This window comes from Canis lupus, chromosome 4, assembly GCF_048164855.1.
Source record: "Canis lupus baileyi chromosome 4, mCanLup2.hap1, whole genome shotgun sequence".
Classification (NCBI taxonomy): Eukaryota; Metazoa; Chordata; class Mammalia; order Carnivora; family Canidae; genus Canis; species Canis lupus.
The window spans coordinates 71,709,662-71,736,325 of record NC_132841.1 but is presented as its reverse complement, the minus strand read 5'-3'; the positions used below and the strand labels follow the sequence as shown (position 1 = coordinate 71,736,325).

At 52.9% G+C, this 26,664-nt stretch overlaps 1 protein-coding gene across 3 annotated transcripts; it reads right to left on the bottom strand.

The window, feature by feature from the left end:
• Positions 1–414: 414 nt before the first annotated feature.
• On the bottom strand, positions 415–26,278 carry GDNF (glial cell derived neurotrophic factor). 3 transcript variants are annotated; one of them, XM_072824840.1, is made up of 3 exons: positions 25,838–26,278; positions 21,164–21,340; positions 415–3,560 (listed from the first exon to the last, which is right to left on the bottom strand). In XM_072824840.1, exons 2-3 carry the CDS (start codon positions 21,312–21,314, stop codon positions 3,076–3,078), a joined length of 636 nt encoding a protein of 211 aa, XP_072680941.1. In that variant the 5' UTR covers positions 21,315–21,340; positions 25,838–26,278; the 3' UTR covers positions 415–3,075. The 3 variants fall into 3 exon arrangements, with proteins under 3 accessions (XP_072680941.1, XP_072680942.1, XP_072680940.1); XM_072824841.1 differs by having other exon boundaries at positions 21,242–21,340; XM_072824839.1 differs by lacking the exon at positions 25,838–26,278 and adding an exon at positions 21,658–21,956.
• Positions 26,279–26,664: the final 386 nt, after the last annotated feature.

The following is a 26,664-nucleotide window of genomic DNA, read 5'->3' as shown; positions in this document are numbered from 1 at the left end:
TATAATAGCCTGTTTGTATTCTTTATAGCATTTATCATTGCCTGGATCACTACCTATTTTTACCTTTTTGAATATTGTCTGTTTCCACTAAAATAAAATATCAACCACAAGAGGGCAAAGAGTTTTGGTTTTGGCCACGTTTTGGATGACTGGTGCCCGGACTAGTACCTGGCTGAGGGTAGGTGCACCGCAAGTACGGTTTGAGTAAGTGAGGAACAATTTTTCATGTTTTTTTCTCACTTAGGTGGTGATAGGTTGTGGCGAGCTGATGGGCAAGGCCATTGGCCAAACTGTGGGCTGTGTGCTGGTGAGGGGAGGGCCTTCTAGCCCAGGGCCTGGCCGACGTGAACGCTCCGGATGGCCGCCTGGGCCAGCTGTGGTCCCCAGCACGCGAGAAAGGACAGAAATACAGGGAGCAATAGAAATGAGTTTTTATTTGTAAAAAGTTACAAAATGATATTGTACAAAAATAAAGTCTGTAGAGAACTTTGGTTGTATAACACAAACGACTGAGACAGATCAGAGAAGTCAGAACTTCCAAAGAAGTGCACTCCTTACCGGATCAGATGGTAATCGCAATGATATAGAAAAAAATCACAAACTTTACCCTTGTGTGGATTTGGTGGAGTGATTCGCTTCAGTTAAAACTTGCCTGTGATGTGTAAGTGATGCTGGGAACAAGTTATCAACATCTGCTGTATCCTAGAGCCCCCGTGAGCAGGGACTCTCCATGGGAATCGGGGGGCTGAGGCTGACACCTGGGGTCGCCAGCCACCAAATCTGCCAGGATTCTCTGACCCGGACAGATGACCCTGGGGCTGCGTCAAATTGTGCTTCACGAATGACCAGACAGGTGGGTGTGTCATTGCTTTAAGCAGGCTGCTCTTCTGCGAGTTCCCCATGGTGGCCACAGGATGGAGGGCTGGGGGGGGGGGGGGGGGCGGGGTTCTTTCCCTTTATTTCCAAGTTGTGCAAGGGAGCAGAAAAGACAGGGACAGAATGATGGCCAGCTTGGGGCTTAGGGGAAGGGATGTCTGGTAAATGCTGCCTCTTGGCTACTTTGCAAAATTAACATGATTATTTGAGGGAGGCCAGTAGGTCATTTCATTGCTAAATCTGTCATACTTTAGGGCTAATGGCCACTCGGGTAGTGATAGATGATTTCCTTGATAAAGATCCCTTTATGAGACACGCAACAAACTCTAACATAGGGCCCAGTGCATCGTGCGGGGCTCAGCTGCCAGGCAAACCCGGCTCCGGGGCTCATGTGAGCGGCTGGTTCCCATCCTACGCCCCCTCCCCTCCAGAGGCTGTCAGCACACAGGTAGGAGGACACTGTGCCTATGAGCCTTGCTGTGTGGATGTGGCTGGGCCAGACACGTGTTCCTCGTCCTCCCTTCTGGGCCACCTTCTTCTGACAGGGACGGCCACTGTGGCCCCAAGGTGACAGCCAAGGGGCTTTTATGGCAACCAGGTAGATCCCATTTCTGGAAGGCCGGCAACGTGCTCCTTGGCTGCCCTGGGCACGAGCATGTTTCCCTAGAAGGCGGTGGGTGGATGGAAGGATGGAGGAAAAGTCTCCACAAGTCAGGGCAGAACCGTGGCTACCTGTTAGGATTTTTAGTTTACTTTTAGGTCAACACTGAATCCAGGACTACCTACTAAAAGGGATGTAACCCCTCATACATACGGTAATGCATATCATAGATAGATACATGTGGGAGGGAGTGAGAGCTACATACAACAGGAAGGGGGGCGTGAGGCACATCTGCTCAGCCATGGGGCAGTGAGGAAGTAAAACCAGTGCCAGCGGGCTCCCCAAGGGGGCCTGTTAGAAGCGCTCCTTCTGACACGTTCCATTTTTCAAGAATAAAAATAGGAAAGAAGCTGAAATCGGGGAGATTAAGGAGGGCTTTTAAAAAAGGTAAAGTAAGTGATTTTTGCCTAGCGAGAAACTTTTTAATACTTTGAAAAGCATGGACCCTTGTTCCCAATTAAAATTTCCTTTGTCACCTTTCTTTGCATTTTTGCGAGCACATGTACTTTGGCACCTTTGAAAAGAAACTTTAATAAATAAGGGAAAAAAGAGCAACTCATTAGTGAACGGTAATAAATAACAATAACTTAAATCTCAATAAATATCTTCTCTATATTTCTGTATCTGAAACAGATGCATTGCATCGAGTAGCTTCTCTGGTCACTGGTGACCACGCATAAACGGAGCTGGGGGTATGTAACATCTGTCTCTCTGTAAACCGACAGGCCCGGCGGGTCCCCCTGCCCCGGGGCAGCTGGGGGCCTTCCCCACTCGATCTCCTGCAAGAATGCTGCCGAAAACCACAACTGGTTTCCTGTTTCCAAGGACACAAAGGAAATACCTTCAGGTTTGTTTTTAGTCTTGAGGACCAACTTTTGGGTTCCCAGCCAACTTCTTCCCACCCCACGCACCATGTTCAAAATCCATCACCGACCGTCCACAAAAACTGCTGGCTGTAGCAAACCTCGGGCCTCAACGTTCAAATTCAAAGGTAACGATCTCTTGTGTCTTTGCTTTTTTGTTTTGTTTTTGTTTTTCTTCCTCCTCTCCGGGGTATGTCTCCGCTGAGTGACAGAAAAATAAACCTTTCTTGCTTTCAGCAGTGAAACGTCACAAGGAACGACCCCAGGATTCCCGTTTCCTGGATGTCTCCAGACAAGGGAAAAGAAACCACAGGAGATACACTGGTTTGGTTTCAAGTGCATCCGCCACTGCGCCCGCGCCGGGCCACGGTGGGCTTGTCGGGTGGGAGGAAACACCCACCCGGGGACACCAGCCCTGAGCTTCTGGTGACATGGGCTGCCGGCCGGGAGGGTCCAGGTGGCTGTTTCCACTCCCGTCCGCTTCTCCGTAGCTGGATCTCCCTCTACCAGGCTCCCCCAACGGCTGCCTTCCTCCTCCTCCTCCTCCTTCCTCCTCCTCCTCCTCTGCCTCCTTGGTCCTCATCTTTCATTCGGGGCAAACATTTCCTGGGAACCTTGGTCCCTTTCTTTGCACTGTAGCAGGAATGCAATACACAGCAGTCTCTGGAGCCGGAGTCAGATACATCCACACCTTTTAGCGGAATGCTTTCTTAGAATATGGTAAACCAGGTTGTCATCTAAAAACGACAGGTCGTCATCGTAGGCGATGGGTCTGCAGCAAGCCTGCCCTGCTTTGTCACTCGCCAGCCTTCTACTTTTGGATAAGTTTTTTAATATTTTGTCGTACATGGTCTCGGCCGCGTCGCAGGAGCCGCTGCAGTACCTAAAAATCAGTTCCTCCTTGGTTTCGTAGCCCAAGCCCAGGTCAGTGACGTTTAAATGTATCGCAGTCAAGACACAACCCCGGTTTCTGCCCCTCGGGCCTCGCCGCCCCTTCCCCCTGGAATGTTCCGGGCCGGCGGCCGCGGCCTGACGATTCCGCTCTCGTCTCGCTGGCACGGCCATTTGTTTCTCGGGTGACCTTTTCAGCCTTCTGATGGTGGCCTGAATAAAATCCATGACGTCATCAAACTGATCAGAATAGTCCTCCGGCACGTTTGCTGTTCAAGGAGAAAACAGACAAGGTCACATGAGGCGACCGGGATGGTCTCGAGCAGTTTCTCTATCCAAGTGCCTCCGAAGGTCAGCCTAGGGGGGACCCCCAGCCACCCCAGCGGCCGGCCAGGCCCAGTGCGCGCCCTCCCCCCGAGCACAGAGGCTACAAGGCACCCAAGGCTCCACAGAAGGAAAAGGATCCAATTCAAAGAGGAGGCCAGCACGGCGGGTGACACGCTTCCCTGCGGAACACAAACCCTCAGCAGCGCGTCTCTCGTTTGTCACATCGGGCATTTGTAACAAGCCTGTGCTGCGGTCGCTGGGAGCAGGCTGGGCCTTGAAGGCCTCGTCCTGGCCCAGACTACGAGCTAGTAGTGGCTCCTCCTCTCAGATGGAGGGGCCCGGGAAGGGGCTGGGATGCTCACTGAAATGCAGGTTCCTGGCCTACCCTCTGGGGGAGGCACGGGGAGGCGCCAGGGAATCTCCATTTTCCGTGAAGTCTGGGGTAGGTGGCCCGCGGACCATAGTTTGAGAAACCCTGTCTTAGAGGGTGAGAAAGGGATTATCTTAGGGCGGGAAGTCTTCCAACATTGCTGCTTTCACCCGGAATAACGAGTACTCTTCCCTGGAAACTTTCCCCCTCTCGACACCTCTGGGCAGCTGGGTGGGAAGACAATCATTTTGATAAAAGAAATGAAAAGCTCATGACTTCATCTGTATGTTAAAAGTTCCTTAAAAGCTTCCTGAAAACAGCCTACTTTTCACTAACAGAGAGACTACCACTTCCGTGGAACAGAATGACTTAAAAAAAAATGGCAATACTGGAAGAAGACATTTAAACGTATCAGCAGTAAATGGAAGGAGACACTGTTCGTGGAGCGAGGCCAGCCTCTGCTGCGGGCTGCCACACGACCCCTGGGACCTTTGCTTGCACACGGGACAACAGATGGGCACTTTAGGGAGATCACACAGAGGAATAAGGGGGCGTTGCTTCTCAGATGTTTGAGAACCTTGGGTTAGGGCATGAATTCCCAATCTCTTGGGGTTTCCGGCTCTGTTGCAGCATTTGCTTTGGCTGATCGAGTAAGAGGTGAGCAACTATTTGAACAATTTAATACATTTCTAAAAGGAGAAAGTCATTCAAACCCCTCATTATTAGGTCCTAGGCCTTTTATGCTTCCCTTTACCAATTTCAGGTAATTTAGCAAGTTTAGGGGTGTATATGGCTTAGACAAAGATACCTCAAATAGTTGTGGGCAAGAGTGAATGTATTTTGCCAAGACTATGGTAAAGCAGAGAAGGATTCCTCTGTGCCTAACCCATGTGACATTGTTTTGTCGTGGGCTGATTGTTAAAACAAAGGTCAGGTATCCTGTTGCGTAAAACAAAATCCAACTTAACAATATCTATTGATCAAGCGAAAGGTCTATTGATCGACCCTGATTTTTCGGTGTAGATTATATAGAATATATATAATATAGGATACATAGCAATGAAAAGAGTGGAGATTGTGTGGGCTCCCCAGAACACCTCGTGGTCTGAGATCTCGGATTTGGTGCTGGACAGGTCCGGTGCCTGGATGTCACGAAGCTGTTCCCACCCTGGTCTGAGCCCCAGCACCTCTGTCTGGGTTACCTCTGAGCTCCCTACCCTCTTTCAGTCTATTTTTCACTCAGCAGCGGGAGCGATACTCTTTAAACTATAAATGCAAGTCATGTCCTTCCCTGCTCCAGAGCCAAAGTCCACCCTGGCCTAAGGCCCCACCTGACCTAGCCACCCCTTCTCGTCCAACCTTTGTTACCTCTGACCTTCTCTTCTACTTTTCTTTCTTCTTCTTTTTTTAATTTTTTTAAAGATTTTTATTTATTTATTTATTCATGAGAGACAGAGAGAGAGAGAGAGGCAGAGACACAGGCAGAGGGAGAAGCAGACTCCATGCAGGGAGCCCGATGCGGGGCTCGATCCCGGGACCCCGGGATCACAGCCTGGGCCAAAGGCAGATGCTGAACCGCTGAGCCACCCAGGTGCCCCTGCTTCTCTTTTCCCTTACTGTCTCTCCTCCAGCTTTCCTGGCCTCTTTACCATTTCTCACACACACACAGTTTCTCAACCTTAGCCTGACTGACATTTTGGGCAGGGTCATTCTTTGCTGTGGGAGGCTGTCCTCCTGCATTGCACGATGTGGCATCCCTGGCTGGGAGACACCAGGAGTATCCCCTGACCCTTTTCTAGCTGTTGCCACATAGCCCTGGGGGGCAAAGTCACCTGGGTTGAGAACCACATATCAGACACAAGCAGGAACTCAGCCTTTGGGGCTGGCTGTTCCCTCTCTGCATGTAACACTGTTCCTGCACGGCACCCAGTCGCCCCTCACTCCTACATCCCCTTCAAGTCTTTACTCAAATGCTCCCTCCACCAAGTCCCATCCTGACCTCCCTGTTGAAAATGTAATGCGTCCCCAAGCCTACGTCCAGACCCCCTGCCTCCCTTCCCCGCCCCCCACCATAACACTATTTTCCCAAACACTGTGCAACTTATTTCTTATGTTTTTTATTTATTGTCTGTCTTCTCTGATAGTAAGTCACCTCCAGGAGGCAGGGACCTTCGCTTGGCTCGTTCACCAGCGGATCCAAGGGCCTAAAATAGGGTCTGGTCCCTGGAAGCCCTCCATGATTTTTGAATGAAATATGGCACTTTGAAAGGGGAGAAGAAGGAGTCTTCAGTGTTTCAAGGGGACACTTGGGTTAGGTTGGCAACCACACCGTAATGAAATAAACGGCTCCAGGGTAATAGCCCACGTCCTGCAGGAGGCGGCCATGCCCTGAGTGCCACCTCATGTCACACCTGAGAGTGAAATATTCACCTGCAGGCACACTTTCCCCATCGGCTTCAGGCAGCACTGACCTGCTCTCTCTCACTGTCCGCCTCACTTGGAGTCTGGGAAGGGGAGGCGGGGGTCGCTTCCCTCAGGGGAACCCAAGTGGGAGGGAACTGAGTTACTCACCTCCTCCGAACCAACCCCAACCGCTTTCTAACTGGACTTCCTTAAGAAGTTCCCTTTCCTTCTTAAAACACAAAGACCTTTAAATCACTTTGGTTTATTTTGAGGAATGAGCTGTTTGTGCTATTTGTGATTTTTTTTCAGTAAGAAGCTCTGAAGAGGAAATTAGGTGTGCTCGGTTTCAAAAAACTGAAATTGGAACTTCTAAAATATATATATATATATATATATATATATATATATATATATTTAATTGAAATACAGAAAATGTCTCCATGTTCCCCCAAAGACCCTTTGTTTTACAAGAGGACTCACTTGAGGCCCCCCACCCCCCTACACACCTTCTATTCAAGAATTCCTGAATAGATCAGTCACTTAAGAACCTGGGGACATAGAGAGTTAAAACCGATTCAGAATCAACTGAAGATTAATCAGAAATGAGGATGAAACATTACTATAATCTTAACAAACTCACGGGAAAACATTGGAGTTGTAAAAGTTTAACTAACACTGGTTTAGAGACTCATTAATTTATGCAACAGTAAACTACGTACTTTTATATTACTGGAATTATAACAACAATTTGAATCAGCATATATAATGTTCTTATTTATTGCCTGACCCTTTCAAAGTTCCCAAAAAGCCTTTTCCCTCCTTTTTATGACATTTTGACTGAATGGCTTTTTGTCCATTGGTTTTCCTTGCCAGATAAAAGAGCACCTTGTTAAATTGGAATTTCAGATAAATTGCAAATAAATGTTTAGTATAAGCCGTCCTAAATAATGCTTGTGACATACTTATACTTTCTTACAAGAACGTTTAGTTCCTTAGTTTTAAATTCCAGTTGGCTTTTTTAGGGTGCTGAGCGTAGCAGTGTGAATGCACCACCCACTTATGCTTTTGGGTAAGGTGGTGAACAGATTATTAATCCTGAATTAAAAGGCTTACAGGAACCTGCGAAGCAGTCAATAAATGCTCAATGTTAAACCGAAGGGTATAGCTAATAAGAACTTTTCCTTTGATGGGAAAATCCCCCTCGTGCCTGATTGTTAATATGGAAATATTTATTGAAGCCTGGGTTTCAGGCCGTAGGCAATTCTTATTGAGCCCAAGGGTCTTTCTTTTTTTCCCCCTTCCCTTTTTCATTTCTTCTCCTTCTTGAAAAATAGAGCAAAAAATAAATATTTATTTTGCAAGTTTTACATGGACATGAATTTTGGAAACCAGAAAAGGGTAACATTATATTTTCCAAACCACAGAGCAAATAGGCCTGTCTCTTCTAACTAAATTCCTAATTCCAGGCCTTTTGATGCTGACCGAGTTCACTTATAGAGAGGCGCCTTAATTTATCAACATGAGGCATTTCGGGGGCATGGGGAGCCATATGCTTCTCTGTGCCTGTCCTTAGAAATTCTGCAGAGGCCTCGAACCCCGCGCCCTGGCAAGCCCGCAGCTGGCCGTATCTTCCAAGAATTCACAGAGCTGAAGGGAAAGAAGGGGGGCGGTTAGGGTTTGGATTAGTTCCCTAAATTAAAACTTAATGGCATATCACTTTCTTCTTCATCCTATAAAGAGCTTGGCAGGATGTCAGCCATACAAACAGGCCTCGTTAGTACTAACTTTGATAGTAAAACACTTGCAAACCACAGAAGAGGAGCATCATTTTTAAAAAATAGGTCAAACACTTGCTCATTTCCCAGACTCACTTGGAGGATATGTCTCAGCAAAGCATATCCATCTAAAAGCTAAAGTTCTTGAAAAATCAAAATGCTCAGATGCATTTAAGTGATCCTTCAGTATGCAACCAAATATTTTGGCATTATTCTCTTTAAAATATTTTAACTTTGATGTGTCCTCTGTATAAACAGCGTTATTTAAACAAATGAAACCTTGTACCGGGGGAATATTTCTGGGAACAAACCGTTCACAGCAGAGACCTTGCCCCTCCCTCGATTATGGGCAAAGACAGTAAAGTCACCTCAGGAACAAAGGACGGGGATATTGACTAGTTTGTAAAGGTAATTGAGTTTTTATAGGAACACTGGTAAGGACTCCGAGTACTCCTTGTAACAGCCTAACGAAGAAGGACCGAATTCAAAATTCTTAGTGAAGCTGGCTTTCAGTGGACCACTCTCCTAAATGTTAGATTTCTCTTAAAAGCAGTAGTTTAACTATATTCTAATCAAAGGGGTCATTTTATATTCGTATCAGGTTGTCCCCGTCGTCCTCGCCTCGCCTTCGGCCTGTCTCCAGCCCACCGGCCCAAAGGGGAGGCAGCGCAGGGTTGTCTGTAAAGCAGTGAGAAGAGCGCAAGTGGGCTCTGAGGACGGAGGGAAGGTCTCTGAGGCTCTGAGGGCTCCAGAAAAGAGGGGGCTGGGTCCTAGCACCCACACTACCCCCTCTTAGAGGAGTCGTCTCCCAGGTCAGTCAGCCTCCAGGAGGCAGGGGCCCCAGAGAAGGGGCCCGACTATCTCTTGCTCGGCGGAGGGCCAGCCTCTGGACTCCCCTGGAAGGCAGCCAGCTGCTCTGCACTAGGAGGGCAGCGTTAAAACACGGAGGACCCTGGCTGAGCGCCTGATTAAGCCAAGGCCACACAGGTGACAGGAGCATCTGGAACCGGTGCCCAGATGGCCTTAGTCCGGGGTGGGCTAGACCCTGGTGGGGCTGGGGTGTAAGGCCTCGGAAAGCCATGCCCGGGGCCGCTGAGGTGCTGGGCAGCCCATCCTCACAGGTAGAGCCTCCTGGAAAAGGCTGTTCACAGACAGGAGGCGAGGGAGAGATGTCCTGGGGGTGGGAAGATCGGATCTGATATTCTTTACCCACCTGGACCCCTGGTAAAGTACCAAGAGCTCGGTAGACCAAGCACGTATATGACAAACAGAGTCTCTAGCTATCTATCCACGCACACATAGGCACACATATATGTGTGCGTACACATGCGCACACGCACGTCTGCATGAACAGAATCAGCCTGCATGGTTGAGAGAACTGCTCAAGAAATTCCCAACTCCTGTCAGTCTTTGGAACACATTACTTTCAAGTTTCAATGAGATCCGAACATGATTTGTTTTCACTGACGCTGAAGTATTATAAGAGCTACTTTAAAACTTTCCATGTTACAAAATTTCATCATTCTATATTTAAAATAACAGCTTCTGTGATGCACTTAAAAATACTACCGATATAAAGGTGGGACAGATGCCTCCTTTCATACAACATGAACTTTAAAGCCCGACGACATCCCTGCAAGGCTCGGAGGGGGTGGGGGGCTGCATACTATCTTGACTTCACAGCTTGGGAAACGGAGGCTCAGGGAAGATTAAAAAAAAAAAAAAGCCACATGACTCACAAATGTGGATTCGGTTGGTTTAAAGTTCAACCTTGTTCTAGGGCTTCCTGCCACCTCTTTATTTTTAAGTACCAAAAAAAAAAAAAAAAAAAGCTACTACCATGTAGCTTTTTAAGTCTCGAGGCACGTGGTAATTTACTCTGAACAAGTCCAAGATCTGCTGATTTCACCAGATCCAGGGAGAAATCCACTTTCTCTTGGAAAATTCAGGATGAACTGAGTCACATGAAGTAGATTCTCCAATCAGGCTGCCAAGGCCCACAGAATACAGTAACTTGTCTCTGAAAAGGGAAAAGCCAGGCCTTCCAGCGGCATCTCCCATGCCCTGGTTCTTGCGTGTCGCTCTAAGGCAGATCTGGCGATTTCCCAGTTAAAACCGGAAAACCAGCAGCCAAGGGCGGTGGCAGGTTCAGACAGAGAGGCCCCATCTCCGGAAGCTCCTCAAACTCACTCTGGCACCAAGTGATGAGGCTGTCGCCGCAGAGCTAGCGAGAACACAGCCCCAAGTTCCAGGCTGGGGCCAGTCCCTGACCAGTCTCGCGACCTTGGGGGGTCACTCAGCCCTCCTGTGGTCAACCAGCCGTTCTCTGGGGCTCTCCCCAGTGCTAAGGCCCTAAAGGGCAGCCAGCCTCCGTCTTGGGGGGGGAGTGCTGCCAGACGTTTGTTTGCAGTCATCTCTGTCAGGGTGTGGCCCCCCTCTGACAGGTGCCCCAGCAGCATTCTGCTCAGGGCCCCGCGAAGCCCCACGGAAGGGTATTTTAGGGTCTAGCAGTTCTCACCCTCTTCAGTTTACCTCCTGGCTCGGCGCGTTGGTGACATTTGAAATAATCACCACTAAGTGTCTCTCAACCCCTCTTCTTCCTCTGCCCTATGCAGGAGAGGGGAAATGATGTGCAGAAAGGGCACCTAGGTCCCAGGAGGCGGCGCCCCTACACTGCAGTCTTCACCTATAAAGGAAGGGATGGGGCCGATGACCTCTGAGGGACAAACTAAACCAACGTGCTATCAGCCTTCCGTCTCCATCATCTGAAAGTCCAATCCTAACCTTGCCATTTTCTTACAATTTCTGTTTTATCCATTTCTGGTTTTGCTGCTTCAAGCATGTGTGGGTCGTACCTACAAGGCTAGACTCACCCACTGCCACTGCTACCAAATGGCTCCAGCCTGCCCCGCAAGCTGTTGATGTTTGTTCTTGACCTTCAGTGACCTCTGAAATGTGTGGTGTTATTCCATGAGAACGTTCCAGTGAAACTCTGAAAAATTCTACAGTTTTCTCATCTGCCATGATTTATACGTTAATTTTGCCACTTCTTTGAATTAATCAAAACTAAAAAGCCTGTAGGTCACTGAGCACCAGGCTGCGGACGCACGTCACATTAGGTAATGATTATCCCTGCTTTTCTATTTTAGAGGATCCACCCCGACCCAGCGTTAGATAGACCATCCTAGTCACTGGGTGCTGTTGGGTTAACTTCAAGAGGGGTCTATGGCATCTATTTCCCTAAAAATAATCACCAGTTGAGGCAATTTACTAAGTCACTGTGACCATTGCCAGAGCTACCAGTGCATTCTCTTCATGACCAGTGGTTTGTTGACAGTAAGGCATGACATGGGTTTATTTGAAAAGCCTTTGCGTTATAAAAGCGCCAGTGTTTTGTTGTTTCAAAAAAGCATTTCTGGATCCTCTCAAGGCAGAAGAAAAAGACCAACTACAACGCAAACCATTTCAGAATACAGAAAAAAGGAGCCTTGGGTCTACTTTTAAAAGCCACTTTGCTCATCAAAATGCCATTTTATTTACCGTCTCCACCTACTTTGACCAACGTCACACGTGAGAATTAGTTATACTATCTTGGATTTTCATCCTACAACTTCAGAAAACTTGTCGTGAGGGTAATGGAAATTATTCCATGAATACAAATAGCCAAAAAGTCCCCACTCAGGAAGAGACAGACAGTATATTCATTTCGCCATTCGGGTTCTGATTGCCCTGCTCTGATTTCCACCTATGTGGTCCGCGCTTTCATTATCCTTATGTTAATAATTTCACAGTGATACAGCCTGGCTCCCCCGGAGGGAAATTGCCCATTCTCCTGCTTTTAAGTCACAAACACACCCACCAGGGTGTCCATTTGTTAACTAATCCGTGAACACCTGCTGTGAGCTAAAAGCACTCCACAGCCTGCAGGAAACACCCCACGCTAACGAGCACGCCGGGAGCTCACGCGCAGGGAGCCCGCTGCTGCCTCCTTAAACACCTTAGGGAAGGGTGAGCGAGTTACCCCGTAAAACCAAGCACACAAAAAGCCACTTGGGAAGCTAGTCCCTTGCGGTGTTTTCAGAGGCGGGTGGTTTCTGAGGGGAAACTCCAAAGGGACCCGGCAGCAAAGGAACCTTGGCTTGGCCTTCCCACCGCCCGAGGCCGGGGCGCCAGAGGGCCCTGGGGTTCTGCGCCCTACTCCCCTCAGCCTTCGGGCCGCCTGAGCAGCTGGCCACGAGGACTGCCTGCCCCGGGGGCGGGGGGCAGGGGGGTGAGAGGAGAATAGAGCAGGTCAAAGTGCTCCCTATCCCTGGAGGCCGTGTGATGGGCTCCTGGGCCCACGTGAGGAGGGGCTCCCCACGCCCCATGCCAGTGAAGGACTTGGCTGGCACCTCAGGGTTCAGGGAGCCGCTCGCGCATGGCTCCCAGCCGACTGCACCCCCCCCCCCCCCCGCGCCCCAACAGCTGACTTCCCCCTCTGGCCCTCTGCTGAGCCGGCTGTCCTTCGTCCAGGCCCGCTCGGCCGCCTGACCCTGTGAAGTCCCCATTTCCCCTCCAAGTGGGGCGAGTCCCGCGTTGCCCACAGTGGAAGGAGGTTCTCGGCTCCGCGCCCCAGGGCATCGGCCGGTGGCACCTGGAGCCTCCGCGGTGGTCTGCGGTGTGGCCCCGACAGCCACGTCTACACCGCGGGTGGCCCTGAGAGCCTGGAGGAGAGGGCCTCTGCTCTCGGTCTGGCCTGCGGGCAGGGGAGCAGGCCTGGGAGCTGGGGCTGCCTCCCCTGTGCTCTCTAGGGACCCCCCACGTTAGCCCCCACACGTGGGCCAGCTGTGCGCCCAGGGATGCTGCTCTTCTGTCCTCGATGGTGCGGGTCGGTGTCTGCAAACTGAGGCGCCTGAGAACTTCCTGCGCGCGGTTTCAGAGCGGTCGCTTCCACACGTGCTCCTGGGGACACTGGTCGGGCCGCGAACACGCCGGCGGCCCCGCTGACCATCAGCCTTGCGGCCCACGGGCCGGCTGGGCTCCGTGCACACCTGCTGTCCCGGGCTGGCGGCGCCTGCAGGTGCCACGGGGACAAGCCGGGCGGGGTGGCTCCTGACTGGAGGCCGCGTCATCGTGAACTTAGCATTCCCAGGGCGTTTACCTGAGTCTCACCACACGGACGTGGTCACGCAAGTCCAGATGGATCGGAGTGTGCAAAACAGCAGCTGAGACATCCCACAGTTTTCAAAACGGTCTATGCCATGGTGAGCAAGGGCTTGGGAGCCGGTCTACAGGAAGGTAAATAGGCAGCGGATCAAAGGCCACGTGTGGCTCCTGATTACGGGAGACCCGCTACCGGGGCTGTTACTGCCACAGCTGGGGGCCTGCGTGCGGTCACCTACTGGAGAGCGGTACTGTCGGGCTTCCTGGGCCCGAGAATTCAGCTGTGGCCACATCAGGTCGCATCCTTGCTGTTGGAAGGTACGCGCCGAAGTATTTGGTGCTACGTTTGCAACTAATTCTCAAGTGGTTCAGGGAAAATAAATGAAGCAAGATGCAAACAGGAGGTCAGTCTCGGTAAAGGACACATGGGTGTTCGCTGTACCATGACCTATGTTCTGTGAAGTCCCACGCGAATCAACCAAGATATACTGAAGTGGGTGGCTCTGTATTTCAGTCTGGCCAGATACTCATGGCGAGGCCCCGGGCTTTATCTGTCTGTCCATCTACGCATCCATCTATTCCTCACGTGACCAGGACCCAGAGGTGTGATGGTTGTCACGGATGTACATTAACATGTGTCTTTGAACTGGAAATGAAGTTATGTCTTTTCGGACCAAAAAGTTAATTTATCTGGGTGGATTCGTTTGATAGTTTTCCCATGAATTGAGTAAGCTAAACCTGCAGCTCTAAGATTTCACCAAAAATATGTCTGGAGCACACACACAGTTCCCTTTCGGGCTGGAGGTTACATCCGGTACAACTATTACACTTCTGATTAAAAAAAATTTAGGTATCCTCTTAGAAGCACATAACAGATTGTCAACATTCTTTCTTGCAGGTTTGCAGACAAAAAACTTTTAAGACTTTTAAAACCATGCCTTTCCACCTCTATCACCTTATTAAAGTCATGCAAAAAGTGGGTTTTGTGTCTCCTGAGCTAACTGGTAGATTCCCAGTGTGACCCAGGTCTGTCTGTGCAAATCCACTCCTCTGCACACTGTGGACACTCGTGCAGTCACCCAGGGTTTCCCATGTAAATGCCCCCTTTCCCGGGGCAGAGCGGGACTGATCTGAGCACAAGTACCTCCCAGAAGGCCTCCCAAATGCTGTCAGCCTACCAAACATGCAGGCAGGCCTCACCTTGTCCCCAAAAGTTAGGGAGCCCCCTGTCACTGCACAAGCATCAGCGGTATAGGCGTCCGTACAGAAATTCACGTTTCCCTCCTTAAAAGCTTCTGGTCTGGGCTTCAAAGCAGCCATTAATAATATAACCTAGGTCCACGGCCACCCAGATGGGAATGAAAATAGGGCTTAGGGGACGCCTAGAGGGTGCAGTGGGTTACATGTCCAACTCTTGATTTCGGCTCAGGCCACGATCTCCGGGTCCTGAGATCAAGCTCAGTGGGGAGTCTGCTTGAGATTCTCTCTCTCCGTCTCTCCTGCTGGTGCTCTCTAAAATAAATAAATCTTTTTTTGTTGTTGTTGTTTTTAAAAAGGGTTTAAAGAAAATTAAATATTCCCTACTTCTATTAGTTTGCTCTTTTGATTTCCTTGAAAAATCTGTGTTTCAAGGTTAGTGAATGTATTTTTAGCAAGCCAGTGTTTGTGTTTGCTTAATCTACTAATATGGGAGCACAGTCTGTGTAAAGCCAAGAAGCCCTACTGGCTTTGAGAACAGAAGCCTGAGGCCTGAACTCTGGTTTCGCCACTTACTAGATGTGTGACCTTGGGCAATTCTCTAGGACCCATTTCTTCATCCATAAAACGGGGAGAAAGGTATCTCCTCCTGTCCAGTAGAGCTCAAACTTATTCAATTTTCTGGCAAGATATAGAACTTATTTGTTAAAAACTGAGTCAACCATGTGGATAGCCAAGAGGTGCTATGACGCTAATTTTAATATTCAGTCCGTATTTGTAGTTATTCACGTCCTTGAGGATTAATAGGTTGATTCAACTGTGCCTCTGCCTAGAAACGTTTTAAAAATGAGGACCCAATCCTTCAAAATGAAAAACATGCCTATGCCACAGATTCCGCCCCTGAGCAGCCTGCGTACCTGAGTAACTCTTGCAGCAAGACAGCTTTGCTGCAGGATCCCACTCACAGCCACCTGCCTGCTTGAGACGCTCCAGTGGCGCCCCACTGCCATCAAAAAACAGCAAACCCGTCTTGTCCTGGATTTTTACAGCATCTCATAATCTGGGTATCACCTACGGAGATATCCTAAATTTCACACCACTTCCGCCACCTGTTCTCAGCACTTGGCGACCGGTCTGGCCTCCTCCTTGTATTCACCACCTGCCCCTTCCCCATATCATGGTCATAAATTTGCCCATGCTTCTCCTTAGTCTGGAATGTGCCTTTCCCCCCTTCCCTTCCCTTCCTAATACCCATCTTTCAAGTACCAGCTCAAATCCTCGCTCCTCCCTGAATCCTTTCCTGCTATGATCTCCAAATCCCAGTGACCTCATTGCTGGGAATTCTTACCATGACCTCAGCTAATGTAAGCCCCTTGGTAGACATATCTGTCTAACAATCCGCCCACCCACCCATCTGACTCTCCACACTTTATAACTAGACCATAAGCTGTTTTAGTTCGCAATTTTGTCTTTCTGATGGCACGCAGCACCTACTGCATGAAAGATATTTAATACTTGCTTCTTAATGAGTTCAAGTGATTAATTAAAGACTAAGGGTTTTAATTGAATGAAGGTGCTATGGACTGTTAAGTGCTAAAGGAACAAGGATGAAAGGGATGTTGGGGGGAGGAAAGGCCAGAGAGCTTTGATTTTTATATCAGTGAAAGCAGAATCTTTTAAGCATAATTCTTAGGCTGTTGGATCAGCAGCAGGTCCTAAGACCGGCCAATCCAAATTAAGCCTGAAATAGATTTCTCTAAACAGCAACAGTTTGATATTGGTCTCCAGACTGGGGCCAGAGTAAGATGTCGGTCTCAGACCTCAAGTGAGGAACCCATGCCTCCTGAAAGGGTCTGACATGCAATTTATTGATTTTAAGAGTGTCATCCCAAGGGGCACAGCTCCTGTCCAGCTTCGGTGCTTTATTATAGCACCGCTCATTGACACAGTCGGTAAAGCAAGAAGAAGCAATACGTAGATAGTGCTGAGTCATTCCAAATTCTATATCCCGTAACATTAGATTTGAAAGCTTAACATTTAACCAGCTTCTAGAAGCTTCCTTTGCTGGATAACAACGGGCTGAACATTTACTAGAGTTCACTGAAAGTGTTTTGCTGGGTTTCTGGAACATCTTCAGTTAAATTAAGCATCTTAAATATCCAGCAGGGATCACTTAAAGCAGAAATACTCAATACAGGTGGTCTCCAGCCCACACGTAAGGGTCCACCTGCCGTGGCTCCCTTCTCCTCAGTGGGAGAACAGGGTCTCCCTGACGTGTCCATGGGAAGCTGGTGGTAAAATTCCACAGGAACTAACTATGTGGGCTCAAGAAAAGGGGGGAGGGAGGGAGTGTGAAACCTGGGAAGAGCCAGGGGGAGCAGAATCCCAGGTGAGGCCAGCCTGATAAAGTGCAGACCAGATGACAGACTTCATGGCCTGCAACGGCCTCCCTGTGGAGGCCTGCATTTCTTTCACTGTCCATACTATATTGTGCTGCTCCGAATTCCACCATGTAGAGCTACGTCTTGGCAGAAGCTGAAGTGAAAGCGTGAGGTGGGAGGAGGCTCTCATCGGGCCGTGGGAAGGAGGAAGATGGCCACTAACAGCTGTAGTACTTGCTTCTGGGCCATGGGCTTTACACAGCATTATCTCATTTAGCCCTCGCAGCAACCCCAGGAGACAGTTGTAAGAGTGTCCCAATTTTCCAGACGAGGAAACTGAGGTTTGAGATATTAAGTAACAGCTGGTCATGTGCCAAGGATGGGATCCAAACCCCTAGTCTGATCTGATGCTGTGAAGTACAACTCTTGCTTGGGGGGTGGGGGGCTCCCTGATTTCTTGCTCTTTGCCTTCTTTCTGCAACTTATGGGATCTGGCACCCTGGTAAGAGGCTCTAGCCTAATAATATTGTGACTCACATTTCAGTTACATTACGGTTTATGCCTAGATTTGTGTGGGTCGGCCCGGGAACTGGATGGCTTGATTTAGAAGATTGTTTCCAAAGGAAATTTCATAACTTGCTACCAAACTGGTGGAATATAATCCCATCGTATTACAATATATTGTGTATTACCTGTAATTATAATTTAACAATACTCAATCTTTCTTCGGGTTGGCCCCTAATCACCCAAGAAGGCTGCCTTCCTAGCCCAAGGCTATTCACATTTGGTTTTGGTTTACGGTGCCACCGAATTGTACCACATTGTGCATCTACCAGATAGTGTGTTCCGTGCAGGCAGAGACTTTTGCCTGTTTTGTGCACCAAGGATTCCCCAGCACTTAGGACAGAGCCGGGCACACAGAGGCACACATGAACTGTTTGTTGAATGAATACATGCTTTTAGATCACAAATTTTAAAACTACATGTACTTTGTGCTTTTGCTCATGACACACATTTAGGGGTGTCATACACGGCCAGCATCTGGCATGGGACTTCGATGAACCAACCTTTGATAAATTCAGACAACCTCGTGCAACAGGGTTTTAGTGGCTAGTTGAAGACCTTCCTCCCAAATAAAGCGTTTTCCCTCGAGGTAGCAAAACCAGATGCTCTGCTCTGTGTTCGGTGGTCTGGGGACGCCCTGGTCTCAGTTTCAGCCCACCTGCCTCCTGCCAAGGTGGAAGTCTTGCACTCTGCACAAGCTGCTTTACCATGAGGAGCAGAAAAGATTAACTTTCAGCTCTATAATGCTATGATATCTGCTAATTTCACCTTCTAGATTCCTCCTGCCTGCCCTAATCACGCTTTGGAGAAGATGCCGACAAAAAGCAAAATAAAAGAACAGAGATAGCTCAAGGGAAAAGGATGCCCTTGGATGCCCTCACAGGGAAAACCACAAGTCCTTGAGTTTAGACAAGTTCATAGCTGCCACAGGAGGCAACCACAGCCCATTTATTTTATAGCCAACCTGTAGGCAAGCAAGTGGCCAGTTTCGCCTTTTCTTTGGGTCGGTTCGGAATAGAATTCTGGCCGTTTCATTTACACGGGAAGCAGCAATGTCAATGTCAAGGGTGAGGGTGGGCAGTCTGGCCCCCTTTGAACAGCCAGGAGTGGTTAAGGTCGTAGGAGAGCGCCTTTACTCAATCACTAAGTCACAAGCATTTGAAAAGCAGAGGGACTATTTTCAAATGAAACTAGTGACTGATGTTTTTCTACATAAGCCTTAACCAGTTGCACGGTGTACAGTGCAAGATATAAATGTCAGCACTGTGACGGGAGCATGTGGACGCTGGTTGAGTGTTCAAAGTCTGCACACTGTCATTATGCTGCCTTCCTGCACCGACAGCTTGCTACCGAATTGAACATACCTGGAAAGAAGTCAACTTGGCTTAGAATGCAGCTCAGTTTCTCTTTGGGAACGTTTCTGTTTCAAGTGTCCTTTAGGATCTATTGGGTCTTCCCATAGATAAAACAGAATTGGGTTTGTTCTGCTGGTTTAAATGTAAATAGAGTAGTAGGACTCTCGTCCATTGACGATTTAGCATCGGTTTTGGGAAAGGGAAGTAATGTCCCTTCGCCCACCTGTCCTTTGCACACCCCCACCCTGCCCTGATTAGTAGATTGATGCTATCTTGCTTGCTCTGTCACTGGTTGTATCTTACATGTGGCAGAGATTTTCTCAGGGTATTATCAAGCAATAATCGAATGATTCAACCCTGACCATGCATTAGAGTTACCTGGGAACATCTAAATTTCCAAATGCCCAAGTCACACCCAAAACCAATTAAATCAGAATCTCTCAGGGTGAGGCCCAGCATCAGTATCCCATTAAAGATCCGTGGGTGATTCCAGTGAGCAGGGGGTCTCTCCTGAGTTTTTTCCCAGAGGACAGTTAGGGCAGAACCATGAAGGGCATGGACGGAATCTCATAGCCACTGGTGTTTGGGAGAAGAAAGGCCTCCCCTTACTGCATGGTTGTAACTATTCACTGAGTTGTAAAGTAAGTAAGTAACTTGTTCAAAGTCAGAATTAGTTAAAAGCAGAGCCAGGACCAGGGCACCTGAGTGGCTATCTGTTGAGCGTCTGTCTTTGGCTCAGTTCATGATCCTAGGGTTCAGGGATGGAGCTTTCCATTGGGCTCCTTGCTGAGTAGGGAGTCTGCTTCTCCTTCTTCCTCTGCCCCCCCTCCCTTTGCTTGTGCTCTCTGTCTCAAATAAAAAATACAATCTTAAAAAAAAAAAAGAAAAGAAAAAGAAAGTGGAGCCAGAACCAAGAGCCAGCATTAAATAAGCCTAGGTAGACAGGATACGAATATGCTAATTAAATTTCCATGAATTAATCAGCTTCATAATCAGGCACAGCGATATTTCTCCCGAACATCCTGGATAGAGATCTATTATCTAACACTGTGTCCCTCTTCCTCTGGCCTAGGCTGTTTGAGTGAATGAAAAGCCACTTAGCTCTCATGGCCACCATTCTGAAGACAATGACACTAAGGGGCATTTTAAATTTAAGTTTCTACTGGAGAAACATTTATATACACCAAGGTGGGAGTTAATGGCTGAAACCAAAGCCTTTAAAAATAAATTTATATAACTAATCGACAGAAACTCCTGGAGCGGTTACTTCCATTTCAAGGGATCAACCGTGTTCTTTTTCTAACTCTAAGTCACTCTTGAAGTCTTAACTTGCCTTTAAAAAATGCATTTCTCCTTCATTCTTGGGACTTCTGGAAGATGACTTTATTGTTGTAATTAAGCGTAAAATAAGCACATCACATTTCCCGCACTGTTTTTAGCTCAAGGCCACTAGGTTTGAGGGACTCTTGCATACAGCTGACTTGCTGGGCTGCTTCTGCTCTGCATACGACTTCAGTTTGTTTTAAGTGCAAAATAGCTAGAGGGATAACGGAAGCGGTTAAGACAGGGTGACATCCTGACTACAGCTCACTACTGCTTTATTTTGGGGTTGTGTCAAATTTTCTCTTGCTCCCTCTCTTACCTACATACTTCCCCCAAAACCTCTAACTTGTAGCACATGCACATACCTTGCTTTATGCAACAGATACATTTCTGAAGAGAGGTAGGCAAATCACATCAAACCTTAGTTGAGAGGCCCCAATAGAGTGCTACCTAACACATTTTTGAGAGGTAAATCACAAAATTTATTGGTTTACTTATTTATATGGTCTTATTATTTTATTTTTTTAAATATGGTGTTCTCTTAAGAGTCAGTATTACTGTCCTGTGTGGCGTGAACTCCAGTTTTTTCCCCCCTATCCCCTGGCTAGCACTATTTACCCTTAAGTCTTTCTAGAACCGGAACTTTTCTGAACAGCTTTGACACTGCCCAGATGCTTGTCCTGGAAATCGAGCCCCTTCTGTGTTTTCTCTGACTCTGGCTCGGGTTTGGAAAACCTCAGCCTCTCCCCTTCCAAGGGCAAGGGCAGTTTAGGATGGAAATGCAATGGTTTTCAGAATCCCAGCACAGCGAGGCACACCCAAGCAGATAAAGGGGTTTGGAAGCAGGAAAACAAGAAACAAGAAACAAAAAACAAAACCGGGAATGCGCTGGGCGACGGGAAAGCGGAGACCGCGGGCGGGGGTGTGCGGTCCTGCGGCGGGGCGAGGGGTCCGCGGCCTCGGGCGCGGGTGCGTGCGGGCGGGGGTGCGCGGGGCCGCCGGCGGCCCCCGGCGCGGGGAGGGAACGGTTCTTACAGTCACTGCTCGGCGCGGAGGGCGCGCGGCGGCGGCCGAGGGAGCGGTCTTCGGCGGGCGCCTCGGGAGGCCTCTTACCGGCGGGCAGCGGGAGGGCGGACGCGGTGTGGAGCAGCACCAGGCAGACAGCCACGACATCCCATAACTTCATCTTAGAGTCCCGTCCGGCGGCGGCACCTGCACGGGCGGGGGACAGACCCGCGGACGCGCGTCAGGCCGGGGCGCGGGGCTCGGGGCGCGCGGGGCCCCCGCGGAGCCCGCCCCCGCCCCCGCCCCCGCCGCCTCCTGCGCGGCCCGCTGCGCCCCGGGGCGCGGCTAGCTCTCGGCCTCCAGCCTCCCGCCGCCCTCCTCTTCTGCCCCCCCGTCCCGGGGTCAGGTCTCGGGGGGGCCGCTGCCCCCGCGGTGCCGGCCGACGCGACGACACGGGTCCTGGCGCGCCCCACTCCCGCAGCCGTCACCCCGCATCCTCCGCCCAGGGACCCCCCCACCCCCACCTTCCGGCGGCTTCCGGGGGTCCCGGGAGCCAGCCTTCCACCCGAGCAAGCGGTCAGCTTTTCATTTCTGGCATGAACGCAGGGACCCCTTGCCCGGGGTCCCGATCCCGCCGTCGGCTGGCAGGGGCAGGGCTTGGGGGCACCCGCACCCCGCCCGCGCGCCTCATTCCTCCCACTCGTTTATAGGAGGGCTCTGTCGCGGCCCACCGGGCTGGTGGGGACTCGCGGCTTCGGGCCTGGGCGGGCACACCTGCACCACGTTACTTCCCAAAGCATCGGCTCGGATGAAAATACGACTTTCACCCCTTAAGGTCATGAACATTAATGTACGAAAGACGCGGGGGGGGGGGGGCATAAAGTAAGCGCTTTAGCATGTATTTTTGCATTTGTCTCGAAAATTTTAACCCTTCACGGTATGCACCCCAAGGCCCTCTAGCTTCTGTAGGGTTCGCAGATCCTGGCCCCAAAGCCCCCCTTCCCCACCGCCCCGGGCCGAGAGTCTCGAGCTCCCCGCGCCCCGCGTGCAGGAGGCTCGCACCCAGCCGCGGACGCTGCGGAGGCGCACGAGCAGGGGGGAGCCTGCAGCGCCAAAGGTGCGGAGCTGGGGCTCAGCGTTCTCGGCGAGGGGGTTCCTTTGGGCTTCTCAGCCCTCAAAACCCCTAGAAAGGCGGACTACGGAATCGCATTGGGGGGCGGGCGAGAAAAAGGCGCTGTCAGCTCAGAGCCAAGCCCCACCCAGTTGGGGGGTGTGGAGGAGACCCGGGCACCTCGCGCGGTGGTGGGGCCCGGTGTCTTCCTAGTGCCAGGGTCCCAGTGTGCAAGGGAATTCTAGGCGGAAACTCCGAGATTCATGCAACTGACGATCCCCCCTCCCCCCCGCCCCCCAAATGCGGTTCTAAGGGAAATCTCCTTGAACTTTTTCCACGGGAGAGAGTAACACAGTTTCCAGGTAAACGCAGCATCGTGCCCCGAGATCCCGGGCTTACCCGCCTCCCGTCCAGCGGCCCTGCCCCCATCTCCACCCAGGACTCCCGCCCAGATTGCCTCGCAGGCCACCCCGGGAAGCGTTTAATTCGGCCGCCGCCTCCCACCGCCGCGGAGACGAATGCATTTTCCATCCCTCGGGCGGCTGTTCGCTACGCAGCTGTGGGCCTCGGGGTGTTTGTAGGGAACTCCGGGCGCCCTGCGGCTCCGGGCAGCTCGCGCCGCGGCGGCTGGCTTACAAACCCGGGGGAGAGCCAAGGCTGTGGGTTCTGGCGCCCGGGCCCAGGCACCCCCGCACCCAGGCCGTGCAGAATGGACGCGCCGGCGGGGGCCGGGGGCACCCGAGGCCTCCCGCCGGCTCGCCCCGGGGCCAGCTCCAGGCTGCGCGCGAAATGGCTGGCGGCCCCGAGGCCGGGGAGCCGCGGGGTTAGGGCGCCAGTCCAAGTCGCGGTGCCCGCCGGCAGGAAGCGGCAGAGGCCCCAGACTGCCCTTCCGCCTTAAGAGGGGTTTTCCTTTTTTTTTTTTTTTTTTCCTGCTTGGCCGACGCAGAGCTTTTTAAATTGGACGTGGAGATCCTCAATTAGAAGTGTGGAGAAGCTGGCAAAAGAGGTGAAACCGTGGAAAAGACTCCGCTTCGCGGGAGGAGGCTCCCGGCTCCGGTGCCCGCTGCAGCGCAGGCCGGGAAAGCGCCCCCCACCTCCCCGCGACGGGCAGGGCGCATCCCTCCCCCCGAGCCCCGCGGGGCCGGCCCCACTCGGAGCGGCTCTGTAGTCCCCAGCATTTGCAGGCGGGAGGGACAGGAGGGGGCTCGGGGCCGAGCACACACACAGGTCCCAGGAGGAGGCTTTTCTCAGAGCGCATCTGGGCCCCCCGCCCCCACCGCGCCGCTTCCCGGTTTGTCCCTTTATCGCTCTCTCAAAGCCCAGCCGCGGGACGTGTTTCTGCTGCAACCGGCCGCCTTGGCTCCGCGCGCGAACTGCTGGACGCGCTGCCACGTGCGGTAACCACGCTCTCCTCCCGAGGCCAGCTCCGCCAGGTGCCCCCGCTCGCGTTCTCGTGCCCCCCAGCCTGCTCCCCGCTCTGCGCCCGGGCCCCGCGCGCCCCGCAGAAAGGAGCGCGTCGCGGGCGCGGGCACCTGGTGGTCCCCAGGCCCGCGGCGCAAAGGGCGCCCCGGGGAGCCGGTGCCCGCAGGAGCCGCGGCTCGCGGCGGGGCGCTTCTGGGTTCCCAGCACCAGGGGGCACCAGAAACCGCCCGAGTCCCTTAGCGCCCCCGCGAATGAGAGGCTGCGTCGTCATTCGAAGTCTAAGATCCGAGAACAAGCACCCCCGCCCCGTGCCCCTGCCACAGTCCTCCCCACATCCAAGTTGCCCCCCGGAACTTCCGGAGGCGCTCACCAGCCTTCCAGCTTTCTGGGCTCCCACCCTCCATCCTCTCTCCCCAGCTTTCCCCTTCCCACCTCACCTGATCTGGTTTCTCGGTAACCTGCTTTTAGACTGCCCCCTCCCCCCAGGTCCCCCGCGTCACCTCGACAGCTTCCCCCGGGGTGAGCGCCCCCGCACCTTCCTCTGTCTCGCAGGCTGGGAGGTTTGTTTGGGCTTTGCCTTCAGGATCCAGGTCTCAGGGAGAGACACGGGAGGCGGGGGATGGGGGGGGGCGTAACTCGGGGGGTAGGGGGTAGGGACAGAGGTGGCTGAAAGATGTCTTTTTTCTTAAGCGTGCCTCGTGTCGTAGCCTGGCGGAGGACTGATTTTACCCAGACTGTTGGGCCCAAGACCGGGGGAAAGAAGGAGAATGAGGGACGTTTGCTGCATGCAGTTCTGGGGAGAAATCTCCCTGATAAGGGGCCCGAGGCCAGATTCCAGGTCCGAGGGACCCGAACCCCTGTGCGCGAGTGCACTGGGGACGCCGCGGGCTCCCTGGACACCTGACACTTGTAGAAAAGGCGCCACGGTCCCCCCCCCCCCCCGCCCCAAAGCGAATGTGAGGGCGAGGGTTGGTCCGGGCCGGCGGCAGCCCAGCGGCCCCCACTGAGGGCTTTGCAGGAAGAGGTACGTGCGGGAAGTTGGAAGCTGCATTTCTTTTTCGGGATACTTAAATGTATATTCAAAGTGCTGTGGAAGAGTCTAGTAGCTCTAGCACATGGGCGGCAGGGCCGGAAGAGTCGTGTTTGTCCCCGCCAATGAGCAAAAATGTTGGGAGCACGGGGTTGGGCAGCCCCCCCCCCCCCAGCCGGGGCGCGCACTTCGGCTCCGCGGGCGGGTTTGCCACCCGCCAACCCGCCAACCTAGGGAGGCGCCCGCGGGGCTGGGGGTTCCGGTGCGAGTCCGCTCCCCTCCCCAACGAGGGTTCACTTCCAGCGGGTGGGGCTGGTAAACCGAACCGCGGCGCAGTCAGCCCAGAGGTGGTGCGAGGTAGTGGTGGGGGGTGGCACCGGGGAGGTGGCACAGAGTGACAGGAGAAAAGAGGTCATTAAAGCAATCACTTCGGTGGCCTCGCGCGGACACCGAGGAGTTTCAAGGAGCCATTGGAGGCGGAGACCCACGTCCCGGACGGTTCGGGCGGCCCCTCTCCTAACCTCGACGGGCATGGCTAGTCGGGGTTGCGGGCGTTAGGGAAGTGCAAGCAACCGGGTCCTGAAATGGGCGAGGAATGTAGCTTTGCAGGACGGCGCCCGGAGGAGGGGAGCCCACTATTTTTAGGTTCTCAGCACCTTTGCAGCACTCCCTCCCGGGGTGTGCGCCTCCCCTCGGAGGACAGACGCAAACAGGCTCGAGAGTAAGTTACACAGCCCGCAATCCTACGTCGGCAGCTGCACGTCCAGCTGGTCGCGGTGGGTTCAAAGACGACCCCAAACCCACACCGCCCCGGGCCTTGACGGAAGAGCGCCCCGCCGAGCCGGGGAGGGAAAGTGACCCTCTGGGACATTCCGGGGTCTGTAGGCGTCGGAGCGCCAGAGATGTGTGCCCACGTGGAAGGGCGCCCGGCGTCCCCGCAGGGCCAGCCCCTCTCCGTCCAACTCCTCTGTCTCCTCTCTGCCCCCCGGCGCCTCGGTCCCATCTAGTCTTTCCTCCTTCCGACTCCCCGGCCGCGCGGGGGTCCAGCCGCGCCCCCTCCGCCCCGCGCGCCCCGCAGCCCGCCCGCCCGCGACCCCGGCGCCATCCGCCCCCTTCCGCCCCGGGCTGCTCTCCCACTTACCTCGGATCCGGTCTCCGCAGACCCCCAGCTGGACATTAACTCCAGGAGCCCCGAGTCCCAGCCAGGAGCCCCATCCGGGCCGAGGGCAGGAGCGCAGAGCCCCGCCCAACAGGTCAGGGGCACGAGTTCGCAATCCTGGGGCAGCGAGGGCGCGCGGGAGGCGGTGGCCAAGACTCCCGCCGCCGCCGCCTCGAGGAGGGCGAGGGACGCCGACAGCTCCCCCGCCGATGCCCTGCACCCCCGAAACCGAGGTCCGGGCAGCCGCCGCTGCCTTGGGTGGGGGGGTGACACGGCCGCGCGCGCCGCGCTCTGCGCGGGCCCGGGGCGCGGCGGGCGGCTCAGCGGCGGCGGCCGCGCTCTGCGCCTTCTCGGGGCGCAGCTCCTGGGAGCACGAGATGGGCCGGGCTGATGCTGCCGCCGGAGCTGAGGTCTGGCCTGGAAATCCGGTAGAGACACCACGTCAACCGGCGCGGGGAGTCCCGTGAAGACATGAGGGCGCCAGGAGCGCAGGCTGGTCCTTGAGAGCCCGGGCCGGGGGGCCGGGTGGGGGAGGGGAGGCGCGGGGCCCCGGGAGGGGGGGCGGGAGGAGGCTGTGAGCGAGGGAAAGCGGAGCGGCGAGGAGGCGCCCGAGCTCCCGAGGAGGGGGCTCGGGGTGCGGGTGGGTGGCGCGAGGCGCTCCTCCCCGGGGTGCAGGGAGAGCGCTCAGCGCGTGCAGACGCCCCGGGCTCGCGTCGCCTCCCTGCGGGGCGCTCCGGGGACCGTGCGGAGCTCCGCGCGCGCCAGCCGGAGGGGGCAGTCTGAACTTGGCCGCGGTGCCCGCGCCGGCC